The sequence below is a fragment of the Phocoena sinus genome, chromosome 12, assembly GCF_008692025.1.
Source record: "Phocoena sinus isolate mPhoSin1 chromosome 12, mPhoSin1.pri, whole genome shotgun sequence".
NCBI classification, from domain to species: domain Eukaryota; kingdom Metazoa; phylum Chordata; class Mammalia; order Artiodactyla; family Phocoenidae; genus Phocoena; species Phocoena sinus.
In genome coordinates, this window is record NC_045774.1 from 52,212,792 (window position 1) to 52,226,894 (window position 14,103).

Here is a 14,103-nt window from a genome sequence, read left to right on the forward strand (position 1 = left end):
CCGATGCAGGGGACACAGGTTCGTGCCCCAGTCTGGGAAGATACCGCATGCCGCGGAGCGGCTGGGCCCGTGAGCCATGGCCACTGAGCCTGCGCGTCCGGAGCCTGTGCTCCGCAGCGGGAGAGGCCACAGCGGTGAGAGGCCCACGTACCGCACAAAATAAATAAATAAATAAATAAAAATGTAAAAGGCATTCCTAACTTGCATGCCATACAAAAGGCCTCCAGCTGCCTTAGCCTATCAACCCCATGCCCTAAACAATTAATTTTAAATGGGCCCTAACTAGCCCATTTGGAATCAGTTGGAACAACTTTACTATCCAGACTTCTGGAGACAAACTGAAGGGAACTAAGGCCAACATGTTGGTAATTCAGAAAGGTCAGTGGATAAAGGGGTCTCCCAGTGCTGCTCCCCTAAGGAGATAAAGGGGACCTTGACTTGGCTTGGTTTTGCCTTAAGAAGCCTGAACCCAGGGAAGCTGGTTGACAGGGATAAAACTGAAATGACACTAAGAACAAGGCCAGTTTATTTTACACTGCCTCCCGAGGTAGATAACGTGGGAAACAGCAGGCTGGCCACGGAGACCCTCTCTGGGCTTAGTTCATTCAGCACATGTCTCACTCAGGCTCACGAGGTCGAACTGTGGACAAATCAAGCCTGGGAGGGAAATCCAGGCCAAGGGAAGCGTCTGTAGGAGCCACGATACGAATGCTGACTTCCACAAAATTGGCTCAGGAGATTCCACAAGTGGTAGGAGAACCTTATTTTAGTAAAAACGTCCTCTTTTTAACCTGGCCCCTTCCCCCACCACTAGAAAGCAGCTTTGTCGCTAAAAAGCAATCCATTTATTTGAGCGTACTTTTTTTGGGCAATTGTAACTTTTTCCACCGCCGTAACACCACTCTGTACTTCTCACTGCTGGTCTTCTCTTCAAACACTTTTTTCAGAAGAATCCTCATCACGGTCTCTGTTTCTGCTTCTCTATCCTCTCCAATTAGAAGATCCAATGTATCTCCCACTTTCACCTGAAAATTAAAAAGAAAACAGAACCTTCGTTACATTTTGGGAAACTCGGCCAATGCAAACGTCTCTCCTTTGAGTTTTCACTGGGCGACCACCACCCGGGGCACAGGTGACTCCTCTGTAATGGTCACTTCTCCCTAGTGCTTCCAGGTGAAAGGGCCCCCCTCTCCGGGCAGATGCCTCAGAACCATGTGGCTCAATAGGGGCCAGTGTCCCTCCTTCAGGCTGAGACAACTGGCTGCTCGTGGACAGGGCCTGTGTGGCTTCAGTTTTGTCTATTGCATGACTTCAGGAAACACTTGAATGGAAGCATTTATTTTGTAACAGTGGCAGAAGATGAAGCAGGGCACAACCTTAGAGATTATGAGCACAGTAATTACTACATGCACTGAGAAGACAATTTTCAGTGTAACACTTTCACTGATTTCAACACAGTTAAGCTACATCACTGGGGACAGGGCACAATTTGTTGGAAATCTGTCACAGTGGAACAACGGTCAGCTGCATCTCCTAAAGAAATCGAAGTAAATAAACTGCTTTCCAGCATTGGCTAGCGCCAGTGATGCCACATCACCAAGGAGACAGGACTCAACGCACAAGGATGGAATGCCACAGAAAAGAGGGTCGAGTTGGATGCTGACTTGGGTTAAAAGGGCTGAGGTCAAACCCGTTTTTGTCCAGATGGGAGCTTTGGGTTGAGCGAGCGCAGGACATGCCCTGGGGGCAGTCACATCAGTGCTGCCATGGTGCAAACAGCCCATGAGACACCTGGTCCTGGCAGCTCAGGATCCCAGGGGATCTGCCCAGCAACTCAGGAAGGGGATAAACCGGCCCAGGTGCCACATGCTTCTACTAGAACACAAGCCAGGATGACCAGAGGCTGTCTCAGACCATTCACCACCGCTTCCAAGCCAAGGATGGGGGCAGTGGTGAAGAGATGGACAGGAAGACAGGGACAGACCTCCATGTGTGGGCCATGGACTCTAAGTGGGCACAGGTACCCACTTAGAAGCCTGCTTGGGGGCTTGTGTTTAAGGAGCATGGTGACAAATGCTTATGTTTGCCTCATTTGTCGATGAATGCCCTGAGGCAGTCTAACTTCACGCTGTTGGGATATCTGTACCTCACTAGGGCGAGCCACCCACTCGAGGCTTCCGCAGGCCCAGTACTAAGTCTACAACATGGGAATGCACGCCTGCTCACCGTGATGCCACACTGGTCAATCCAGGCGGCTGGATGTAAAACTCACAGGGGCTGATTTTAAACCATTAACTCTCCCCTCTGGGCTGAGAAGCAGAGAGACTCAAACCACAGCAAGGCATGAAGACTGCTTCTCCTTGTGGGTTTGAAGGCATCATCTGGGCTGGGCAGAGGTGGGAGTGGGGAGTCGCGGGGAAGGGCGGTCAGTCCTCCTGAAGTTCTGCTGGATTCAATTTTTTTTTTTTTAAATGACCATTTGCCCAAACTGTGTAGACATTTAAAATCAATGTTCAGAAATACACGGCTTGGGAACTCTGCTTTACCTTTTTTGGCATAACTTTGTGTCATTAAAATTCATTTTTTAATAAGTAATATAAGCACATGATACAATACGTTAAAAAAAGGTATAAAAGGGTATACAGAGAAAAAGGCAACCCTTCTCATGTACCCTTTCGTGGATATACTATGTGTGATGTCTGCCCCTTAAAAGGAGAGTGGATCGTTCTGGTGGCTTTCTTCTAGGGCAGAGAATAGGGAAGCAATGTTTCTCCTTTACCCGGTGAATCCCAGGGAGAGGTGAGGTTAGGAAGGCTTCAGTCCCATATTTGGGCTCCATACACCCTCTATTTAGGTCAACAGTTACCCAGCACCCACAGCACTCTGGGCCCCATCTGGTGTGCAACTCACAGAAAAGCTCTGCTCAGCTGCAGGCAGCCAGGCTCAGGCCCCACGGAGCAGGCCACGGAAGGGGAGGTGTTCCTCTTTCCCTGCAAAGCCCTGTCCCTTCTACCGTGGGAGACGGCACAGTAGGCACAAAGCAAAACTGGCTGGAATTAGGGGCTGTTCCAAGCATCTACATTTCCAATCTCCCCTTAGCTGCAGTTACTATGGCTACCAGGCCTCCTAGTAACAAGGCAGCCGAGTGTTAATGCTGGCCCCTTCCTTTGCTGACCCTCAGGAGAAATCTGGAAGGCAGCCAAGACAACAGAACACCCAAGGCAGAATGAAGAAGCAGCAATTAGACTGTAGTTAACAATATCTCAAAGCACAGGGAGAAAAATAGATTTATGGTGTCTGTAAATGAGGCCCTGGCAGAGACACTGTGCACCAAGAACAGATCTTGTCTTTGGAACACTGTGGCTGGTGAGAAGGGGGTTGGGCTACAAGCAGGAAAAAGCAATTAAGGGACAAGAGGGACCTGATCTCCAGGTGCATGTCTGGAGTGCTTGATTTCCTACAGCTCACTGAGCAAGGACTGACACCTGCAGTCCGAACCTGTCAGGTCAGGTGCCATCAGAGGGATCTGGGCCTTGTGACTTGGTGGCCAAGACAAGCACTGGGGATCCCCCCTCCTGTCCACTCAGCTGCAAGAACCACTCTGAGTCTGGGGAGCAGAGACTGAAGACAGCCTCAGTGCTCACCCAGGTCCGTGGCCAATGGCTCACGCCCTCCCATGTCCCAGGGGTACAGGATGCAGCTCAGGTCGTCCAATCCCAGGAGTGTTTGAAATAGGAAAGAAGCTAAAATAAAAACAACCTTCAAAAGTGTGTCTAACTTCCCTGGAACATTTATTCCCTGGACACTGACTAAGAGTTAGATTATGTCTGCCAATGCCTCATAGGTCTGTGTCTTCCAAACTTTTTAAGGGTCTCTGTCATATACTTTTAAAAATTGTTTTGTTAACTTTTACTATCATTATATTTTCCAATTACAAAAGTGAAACATACTCGTAAAAAATTCAGAAAATAAAATGCATGAAGAACATATAACCCACAGTGCCCCACTCAAAGATAAATACTAGTAGTATTAATATTTTAATTCTATGTATGTATATATGTAACTTTTTACAAAAATTCATTTTTAAAAGAATATATATATCATTTATTATAACACTGGATACTAAAAATACATTTTCTTATAACACTTGTGAGTGATTCTTTCACTTAACAATAGTACTGATATGGAGCTGTCAGGAAATATGAAACCTTCTTTTTGATGGCTGCCCTGCACACAGAGCAGTGTATCCAGCAGGTACTGGGGGTGGGGGGCTACTGCTGAGCTGAACAGAGCTGCACATCTGCTCAGGTAACAGCAGGCCGAAGAAGCCTCTACATGGATTTAGCCTGATTATTATGATTTCACGGGGGCTAACATTAATGACTTAGAAGTTTAATAGATTTTTGCCAGTTCTGATAGTGACTTGTCTTAAAATTTTTTAAAAAAAGGGAAAGCTTCATCTCAAAGTCATTATGGCTGCAAAGAGCAAGTGGTCTGCGTAACTGAAGCTATGTGACCAGGCCTGAGGGAGACCTTAGAGGGGGCAAGACAGACATACACGAGGAGCCACTGATGCCCTAAAGAAGGAGCCCTGGGGGAAACTGGGGGAGGCATTAACTGAGTACTGGAAGAACAACAGACAAAAATATCTGGCTGTCATAATATCTCACTGTGGGCTTTTCTGGGGGCGCAGTGGTTAAGAATCCGCCTGCCAATGCAGGGGACACGGGTTCGAGCCCTGGTCTGGGAAGATCCCACACGCCGCAGAGCAACTAAGCCTGTGCGCCACAACTACTGAGCCCACGTGCCACAGCTACTGAAGCCTGCGCACCTAGAGCCCGTGCTCCGCAACAAGAGAAGCCAACACAATGAGACGCCCACGCACCGCTACTAAGAGTAGCCCCCGCTCACTGCAACTAGAGAAAGCCCGCGCACAGCAATGAAGACCCAACACAGCCAAAAAAACAACAACAAAACTCACCGTTCTGCTTTTCTTCCATAATTTTTCCCCGTTCAGCCTGAGTTCACCTTTGTAGAATGCATCTTCTACTTTGCTAAAAAAAGAAGAAAAAAATCAAAGTGCTTTAAAATAGAAATATATTCAAAACAATTATATAATTTTGAGAAAAGTACCAGCTGTTTGTAATGCTTATCCTGACAGTGACTGGCCTCCCCACAAAATCTCCATTCTGGGTGCTGGGAAAGTGAAAGTCAACTGCTTCCATATATATCTAAACAGGGAGACCAAAGGGCACTGCCGAGTACATGCTGGGGGCTGCAAAGACCTGCTAGCGCCAGCAGGCAGGTAACCAGCGCCCTGCTGGGGTTTCCAAGGGGGCTGGAACCCGCATCTAGCGCATTCAGGGTGGGCCCGGTGCTCTCCACGTGACTCCCCCTACAGCAGTCACCTTAGAGGTGGTAGCGCCTGTGATTCACGACAGCCATAATGAGTGGGCACTCCCTTCCCTTCACGTGCTGTGAGAAAAACCAGGCACCCCATGTATGGTGAGGCTGTTGAGAAACCCTCTGCTAATTTGCACTGAGGATGGGGAAGTTCCAATCCAGCAGCTGCTGATCTCTCTGAATTTGATCACTGGGGCAACCAGACCACGGCAGGATACAGACAAAAACGAGTGCCCTTTCGTTTTAGTGCTCTGACTCCAGGCGACTGACATCTGGGGTTCTCCTAATAAGAACAGCAGCAGTTACTACTGTGAGAGAGGGAGAGGCCCCTCATGAGCCTGCCAGATTTTAGAGAACATTCAAGTCCCGACCAGGGTGCCTGTGGGTTCAGAGTTAAAAACTGAACTATGCCTTTAAATCAGGACATAAAGATACAAATTACACAAGGGAATCTTTCTTAATTTATTTTTCATACCACAATTCTTATCTTGCATGCAGTATGCACACAATGATTGCTAAAGGAATGAATGAACAATGAGGATCACTATTCTTATACAATTAGTCTAGCAGAGAAGGAATGAGAATATTAAAGAAATCTTGAAAGTTACACTTAGTATCTCTATGCACTATATATGAACACACACAGTATTTTCATCATCATAGCTAACATACCGAGTACCCACTATGTGCCACACACTGTTATAAATGCTTTAGGTCGATAGACTCATTTAATCCTAGCCACCATCTTCTAAAGCTGGTTCTATTACCCCCATTTTACAGATGAGGAAACTGCACAGAGATTTTAAGTAACTTGTCCAAGGTCATACACAACCCAGGATTGAAAAACCCCAGTAGTCTGGCTACAAAGCCTGCAGTCTTAACCACCATGTTATACTGCTTCTGTTGATTCTAAGAGGTACCTTCTCACTGTAGCGTTTGTGAAACCCAGGTGCATTCTATGCTTGCTATATACATCTAACATGGTGATTCCTTTTTTCCCCAAGAAGCTGTTTTTACATCAATGGTTCATCTTACAAAGTTGATTGTGTCTTAGAATCAAGGAAATGTGCCATGTGGGACTTGCAGGCAGTCACTTGACTTCTTTGGGAATTAGTTTTCTCATCTATAGAATGAAATAATTGGAACAGGTTACCTATAAGACCCTTTCACATCTATGATTACTCTTCACCATAATATAAGCCATGTAATTGGTAATGCTGCTTTAAAATAACCAACAAGCGGACAAACGATTTTGTATTAAAACGCATATACTTACTTTCTCCCGATATCTAGGCCTGTCTTCAGGATAACATCATATCGGAAAGACTGCACTACTTTGTCCAGGTCCTTATGGTCTCTGACCACACTGGGGTCGTCCTCTGGCTCCTCTTCCTGCTCACTCATCTCATGATGTCCACTCTCTTCATCAGAGTCCCCTTCATCTTCCATTTTTTGCAGAGTCTTTTTAGTGGATTTTTTAGAGCTTACATTACTTTTGAGTCTTATGGAAAATGGGAAAATATATTCTTGAGATATTAAAAGCCCTGAGAGTCTCAGTGAGAAAATGTTATGGAAAAATGTTTTATAATTTGAAGCATTTAACTTGGTACTAGACAAATATAAGTATCGATTCCAGGAAGCACAGTGTTTATGTGAAGGTGTCCCTCGTAGCGCTCCGCAGAGCCCAATCCAGGCATCTGGCTTTCTTAAAACGCTGCTGGGCAATCTGATGCTAGTCATAGCCATGGCTCATACGACCTGAAACAGACAATAATTCAGTTTTACTTCCCAAGTGTGGTATCCTGGCATTCTTACAACATAAACCATACACACCATGAACACTTTACATCTAGTACTGTACTTATGCTTCCTCCTACAAAAGGCCATGTTGGTCCACATGTACCAAGGGCCATGCACACTGTACTAGGTGAGTCTTCCAGCTGTAATTAATGTGCTGACCTCACAGGGTGGTCAAGGTTGAATTAGATACTAATACGTATGAAAACACCGGTTCTACTCTTCTCACTCCCCCAAATTAGCTTGGGTACTGACTGCTACTGAAAAATATTAACAATAGTTCTCAATGATTTTTTTTTTCTTTTTTTTTTTTTTGGCTGTGCCATGCAGCTTGCGGGGATCTCAGTTCCCCCCACCAGGGATTAAACCCAGACCACAGCAGAAATCCTAACTACTAGGCCACCAGGGAACTCCCTCAATGATTTATTTTAAAAAGGAAAATCTCAGGACAAGAAAGACTATTTACTGACATACATTACATCCTTACAATATTGACTTTGCAGAAGATACCAGATCATGACTTCATGAAAGCCAGTGAGTCTCTAAACTTTATTTCAATCTCCAACTCCAGCAAATCAGAGCTAGGAATGAGCAAATTGTACAGATCTGCATTTCACCTCCTTTCACATCTTCTTCCCACTGTTTAACAGAGGCAGTAGCTAGTAGAGAAAGAAGGGGCCTGGAGACCCACAAACTAGGTAATTGTTTCCTGAGGCAGAGGTGCTGACATGCCACATGTCCTGTGTGCTCCACTGGGAGGACCCTTGGAAGATTGCACCTGGCTCCCTCCAGACTTTGCCCCATGCATCTTCTTCCTTGCATGTTGTATCCTTTTGCTGTAGTAAATCATAGCCATGACCCACAGCTGAATCCTGTTGAGTCTTCCTAGTGAAATCAATGAACCTAGGGGTGGTCTTGGAAACCCTGACAAAACATCCAACTGCCTATTCGACATCTCCATTTGGGTGCATAACAGGCACCTTAAACTTAATTGGCCCGGAAACAAACTCCTGATATATCTCTAAGCCCAAATCTGCTCTACCTGTGGCCTTCCCCATCTCAGTTAATGGTAACTCCACCCTTCTAGTTCCTGAGAACAAAGGCTTCCAGTCACTCTTGACTCTTCTCTTTCCCCCGTACTCAGATCCATAATGTCAGGAAATCATGTGGCTTATCTCCAAAACATGTCCAGTATCCCATGACTTCTCACCATTCCCACTGTTACCACAGATTCAGGCCACCATCTATCACCAGGATTACTACAAAGGCTCCATTACAGTGTGTTCTCCATAGAGCAGTCAGAGTGAGTCTTTTAAAAAGTAATTTATATCATGTCACTCCTTCCCTCACAACCTTATAAAAGCACAGAGAAAAGCAAAATCCCTCCCTTGGCCTATAGTCCCTGTGTGATCTATCCCCTTCATTTCCGCTCTGACCTCATCTCCTGCCTCTCTCACCCACGCTCACTCAGCTCCTTCCTGAAGATCCTCATACACAACAGGCACACTTCTGGGTAGACTCCTTTGTTCCAGCTGCCCAGAACACTCTTAGCCCAGATATCTGCATGGACAAATCACCTTCACCTCAATGAGGTCTACTCATTCCAACTCCATTTAACAGGTGTCTTGTCCTCCAAATCTCCCCTTGCCCCGTTCTACTTTCTTTCGCAATAGTACTTATCTGCTATGTTATATAATTTACTGCTCAATCCCAAGTGCCCAGAATAGTGCCTGACACATGTTAAGTGCTTAATTAAATACTGTGAAAGTAGGTCAAAAAAACCGGTGCATTACAATGAAGAACAATGATGGCGCTGGGCTGATGGGTAAGAGGTTAGATCTCCAAGGGCCTTCCCTATCAAAGCTTGGACTTACCCAGAACGCATGAGAACTATAGCAAGACCTTAAGTAGGGAAGTGATCTGATAGGAGTGCTTTTTAAAAGATTTCTTTGGCGACAGCGTGGACGTAAGGGGAGTATCACGGCTCCTTCACTGAAGGTTTAGAGTGAAATCTTCAGGAGAAACATAAAATCGGTGAACTAACCGAAGGCTGTAAGAAAAGCAACGACTGGAATGTAGAGGCAACGCTGTCCTTGACCTGCGGGACATTTGAAATCCCTCCATGTTCCTAGGCCTGTTAACTACTCCGTATGGAAAACCTGATTTAACTGCTTTTAGTTCAACTGCAAACAAAAATCTTCTCTTCTCTTGGAGACCTCAGAGGCTGACCAAGTCCTGAAACAAGGTCATGTTCGCCTCGCTCCCTCCCTACCCCCGTCGGGCTGCGCACCTTCCCGGGTCCTCAAGGTCAAGGGAAACTGGACACCAGCGTCCTCGAGCTCGCGGTCTGCGTCTGCAGCCAACAGGAACGGCCGGGCCCAGGGGAAGACGGCCTCGGCCCGCTGGGTTCGCAAGGCCCCTAAGAGTCCCCGGATCCACGGGGCGTCCCGAGCTGGCCCGGCTGGGGCAGGACGCCAGAGACTCACGCGGAGACCTGGCAGGAGCGCGGGAGGGGGACTGGAGCTCGCCCTACCCGTATTTCCCATGTGCTTGCAACGGGAGCGAACAGTGGACACCGATCGCCGGGCAGGGGCGCAGTTACCTGTACGTCACCGCCTCTCCCCCCTCCCCGCCCCGCCCCCCCACCCCATGGCTTCGCCGAGCGCCGGACTCCACACCCCGCCCTGCCCTTGCCCCTCCCCTTCCGCCGGCGCCGGCGCCGGCGCAGTGAGAGCAGGCTGGGCGGTGCGCACTGGCACGGCGGCGATGGCAGCGGCACAGCGACCCCTGCTGGAAGCCTCGCCTCGGAGGACTGCGCCGGGAGGGCTGCTGAGAGAGGACAGGGTCAGCTCTGAGCTGAGCGGGAAGTGCACGCTGAGTGATTGATTCCACATTGTTGAAGAAAGCTTTTCTTTTTAATTAATTAAGTAGGACTTCCCTAGTGGCACAGTGGTTAAGAATCTGCCTGCCAGTGAGGGGACAAGGGTTTGATCCCTGCTTGGGGAAGATTCCACAAGCCGCAGAGCAACTAAGCCCGTGTGCCACAACTACTGAGTCCGTGTGCCGCAACTACTGAGCCCACGCGCCTAGAGCCTGTGCTCCACAAGAGGAGCCACCACAATGAGAAGCCCACGCACCGCAACGGAGTAGCCCCTGCTTGCCACAGCTGGGGAAAGCCTGCAGGCAGCAACGAAGACCCAATGCAGCCAAAAATAAATAAATAAATTATTAAGTAATTTATTTTTCATTGAAGTATAGTTGATGTATAATATTATATAAATTACAGGTGTACAATATAGTGAGTCACAATTTTTAAAGGTTATACTCCATATTTGCTATATTCCCATTTTGTATAATATATCCTTGTAGCTTATTTTATACCTAATAGTTTGTACCTCTTAATTCCCTATCTCTATATTGACCCTTCTTCTTTCCTCTCCCCACTGGTAGCAGCTAGTTTGTTCTCTACATCTGTGAGTCAGCTTCTTTTTTGTTATATTCACTAGCTGGTGTGTTTTTTAGATTCCACATGTAAATGATATCATACAATATTTGTCTTTCTCTGTCTGACTTATTTCACTTAGAATAATGCCCTCCAAGTCCATCCTCCAAGTTGGACACTTAGGTTGCTTCCCTATCTTGACAACTGTGAATACTGTTGCTATGAACATTGGGGTACATGTTATCTTTTCAAATTAGTGTTTTTGCATTTTTTCGGAAATATACCCAGGAGTAGAATTGCAGGGTCATATGGTAGTTCTATTTTTAGTTTTTTGAGAAACCTCCATACAGTTTTCCACAGTGGCTGCAACAATTTACATTCCCACCAACAGTGTACAAGTGTTCCCTCTTCTCCAGTCCTTGCTAACATTTGTTATTTGTGTTCTTTTTGATGATAGTCGTTCTGACAGGCCTGAGGTAATATCTCATTATGGTTTTTTTTTTTTAAACATCTTTATTGGAGTATAATTGCTTTACAATGGTGTGTTAGTTTCTGCTTTATAACAAAGTGAATCAGTTATACATATACATATATCCCCATATCTCCTCCCTCTTGCGGCTCTCATTGTGATTTTAATTTGCATATCTCTGATGATTCATGATGTCAAGTATATTTGCATGTGTCTGTTGGCCATATGCGTTTCCTCTTTGGAAAAATGTTCAGTTCTTCTGCCCATTTTTAACAGCTATCTTTTTTTTTACTAAATTTTTAATTTTATTTATTTTTACTTTTGGCTGCTTTGGGTCTTCGTTACCGCGTGCAGGCTTTCTCTAGGTGCAGCAAACGGGGGCTACACTTCGTTGCGGTGCGTGGGCTTCTCATTGCAGTGGCTTCTCTTTGTTGTGGAGCATGGGCTCTAGGCGCGCGGGCTTCAGTATTTGTGGCTGTGGCACTTGGGCTCTGTACTTGTGCCTTGTGGGCTCTAGAGTGCAGGCTCAGTAGCTGTGGCACATGGGCTTAGTTGCTCCACGGCATGTGGGATCCTCCTGGACCAGGGCTTGAATCCATGTCCCCTGCATTGGCAGGCAGATTCTTAACCACTGCACCACCAGGGAAGTCCCTGCCCTTTTTTTTTTTTTTTTTTTTTTTTTTTTTTTTAGCGGTACGCGGGCCTCTCACTGTTGTGGCCTCTCCCGTTGCGGAGCACAGGCTCCAGACGCGCAGGCTCAGTGGCCATGGCTCACGGGCCTAGCTGCTCCGCGGTATGTGGGATCTTCACAGACCGGGGCACGAACCTGTGTCCCCTGCATCGGCAGGCGGACTCTCAACCACTGCGCCACCAGGGAAGCCCCACTGTATTCTTTTATCTCCTTCCATAATCACCTATAACCATACAGCAATCTTGTCAGTTTATAATAATAATGATTAACTCCTACTCTTGACAGATTTACCAATATATTTGTAGTCATTTACAAATGACTTAAAATAGTAAATGCAACTGTATATCACCTGTGTAAAATGTCAACAGTATATGCTAAACTGATACAATATATGAAGTTCTGTCACTTCAGCACTTGATACAATTTGTAACTGCCTTTGCTTATTGCACAAATGCAACCAAGTAGGTTATAAATTCTGGGGGTGTGGGGGTGTGTGCATTTTTCTGGAGACAACAGTCTATAACTCTCAAACATGTTCGAAGGGGTTGGTGATCGCAGAAAAATCCAAGACCCACAGCATTAAAATGAGCCCACATACCACAAAAAAAAAAAAAAAAAGAATGCAGTGCTATTGGATTACATAAAATCAACTTAGTCACTGGCCTTTAAAACAAAATAAACATTTCATTAGATGAATCAAGTTGATTTTTAACTTTAAAATGCTAATTAATATAAAAAACTGCTGTGAAATTAAGAAGTGGTATGTGTGTATACACATATTTGTGATTTTTAATTTTTTTCACAGAAACCTGCCCCTGCTGTAGTACATTGTAGCGATTGTAGTTCTGACTGGTTTAGACCACCTAATGGACTAAATTTTTACTCCATCAACAGGGCTGCTGCACTGGGTCAGACCAAAAGACACTGAGAATTGAAATCAGAGTTAAGCCTACAAGTCTGGGCTCCAGCTTTTATTTTTATTTATTTATTTAAATGAAGTTCAATTTTTTTTTTAATTAATTAATTTTATTTTTGGCTGCGTTGGGTCTTCGTTGTTGCACGCGGGCTTTTTCAAGTTGCAGCGAGAGGGGGCTACTCTTCCTTGCGGTGTGCAGGCTTCCCATTGCAGTGGCTTCTCTTGTTGCAGAGGATGGGCTCTAGGTGCGCGGGCTTCAGTAGTTGTGGCTCATGGGCTAAGTAGTTGTGGCTTGCGGGCTCTAGAGCGCAGACTCAGTAGCTGTGGTGCACGGGCTTAGTTGCTCCACAGCATGTGGGATCTTCCCAGACCAGAGCTCCAACCTGTGTCCCCTGCGTTGGCAGGCAGATTCTTAACCACTGCGCCACCAGGGAAGTCCCTGGGCTCCAGCTTTTAATTTAGCTCAAATATTTAATTTTACATAAAGTGATGAGTAAATCAGAGCACTTTTCATTGGGGCCTGTAGGTGACTTTAACGTTATATTTTAATACAGGAGGAGCAGCCTTACTTTCCATACTCTCAACATTGTTATAGGCTTTATTTTCTTTTATTTTCTCTTACAATTTACTACTTATTTATTTGTTTCCTTGTTTAAATGAAGAAAAATTACCTGGAGAAGAAAGTTCTTTTCACAGCCTCACTGATCACAAACCTCAAGGTTAGCTAATCACCAAAGAAAGATATTTTAAGCGTGATCAGTTCCAAAGCCCCCTCCCTCCACTCTGAACCCCACCCTCTCTCACCTTCTCAAGGAGTTTACTCTTTAGAGTCTCCTCCTTCCTGAATCTTTCTCACTCTTCCATATCATTCCTGCCGGCACACAAACACAACATGTTAACGAGTTCTGATTATGTCATATATAGCTAAGATATATTTAAAATTTTTTTAATTTAATAGAAATAATGTAGTGATACTTTTTTCAGTCCACTTTATTTTTGAGAGTCTTTCCATGTTTATACATATATTTTGGCTCCTTTATACAATTCATATATAAATTATTCCCAGTTGTTTCCTTCCTAAAGTTTCTTTCAAACATTGCAGCAATTTACTTATGGAGGTATCATCCTTTGAAACTTTCTCTAGGGTGTTTACTTAGAATAGGAATCTCTGGGGACTTCCCTGGTGGTCCAGTGGGTAAGACTTCGAGCTCCCAATGCAGGGAACCTGGGTTCGATTCCTGGTCGGGAAACTAGGTCCCGCACGCATGCTGCAACTAAGATCCCATGTGCCGCAACTAAGACCTGGTGCAGCCAAAATAAATAAATAAATAAATATTTTTAAAAAGAAAATAAAGAATAGGAATCTCTGGGTCCAAAAGTAATTA

The 14,103-nt window shown here is 45.4% G+C and overlaps 1 protein-coding gene across 3 annotated transcripts; it reads right to left on the reverse strand.

Annotated features, from left to right (window-relative positions):
* Window positions 1-751: 751 nt before the first annotated feature.
* On the reverse strand, window positions 752-9,900 carry MTRES1 (mitochondrial transcription rescue factor 1). 3 transcript variants are annotated; one of them, XM_032651946.1, is made up of 4 exons: window positions 9,491-9,900; window positions 6,680-7,161; window positions 4,982-5,054; window positions 752-1,025 (listed from the first exon to the last, which is right to left on the reverse strand). In XM_032651946.1, exons 2-4 carry the CDS (start codon window positions 7,147-7,149, stop codon window positions 846-848), a joined length of 723 nt encoding a protein of 240 aa, XP_032507837.1. In that variant the 5' UTR covers window positions 7,150-7,161; window positions 9,491-9,900; the 3' UTR covers window positions 752-845. The 3 variants fall into 3 exon arrangements, with proteins under 3 accessions (XP_032507837.1, XP_032507835.1, XP_032507836.1); XM_032651944.1 differs by having other exon boundaries at window positions 831-1,025; window positions 9,734-9,807; XM_032651945.1 differs by lacking the exon at window positions 9,491-9,900 and adding an exon at window positions 9,245-9,407 and having other exon boundaries at window positions 831-1,025.
* Between the last annotated feature and the right edge of the window lie 4,203 nt (window positions 9,901-14,103).

What these genes read in the sequence shown, in the direction of transcription:
- MTRES1 (XM_032651946.1), bottom strand. Translation starts at nt 7,149, where the DNA reads ATGGCTATGACTAGCATCAGATTGCCCAGCAGCGTTTTAAGAAAGCCA. An exon ending in GGCCTAGATATCGGGAGAAA is followed by an intron (nt 5,055 to 6,679) that starts GTAAGTATATGC and finishes TTCTTTTTTTAG; the next exon opens with CAAAGTAGAAGATGCATTCT. An exon ending in TATGGAAGAAAAGCAGAACG is followed by an intron (nt 1,026 to 4,981) that starts GTGAGTTTTGTT and finishes TTTAATTTTCAG; the next exon opens with GTGAAAGTGGGAGATACATT.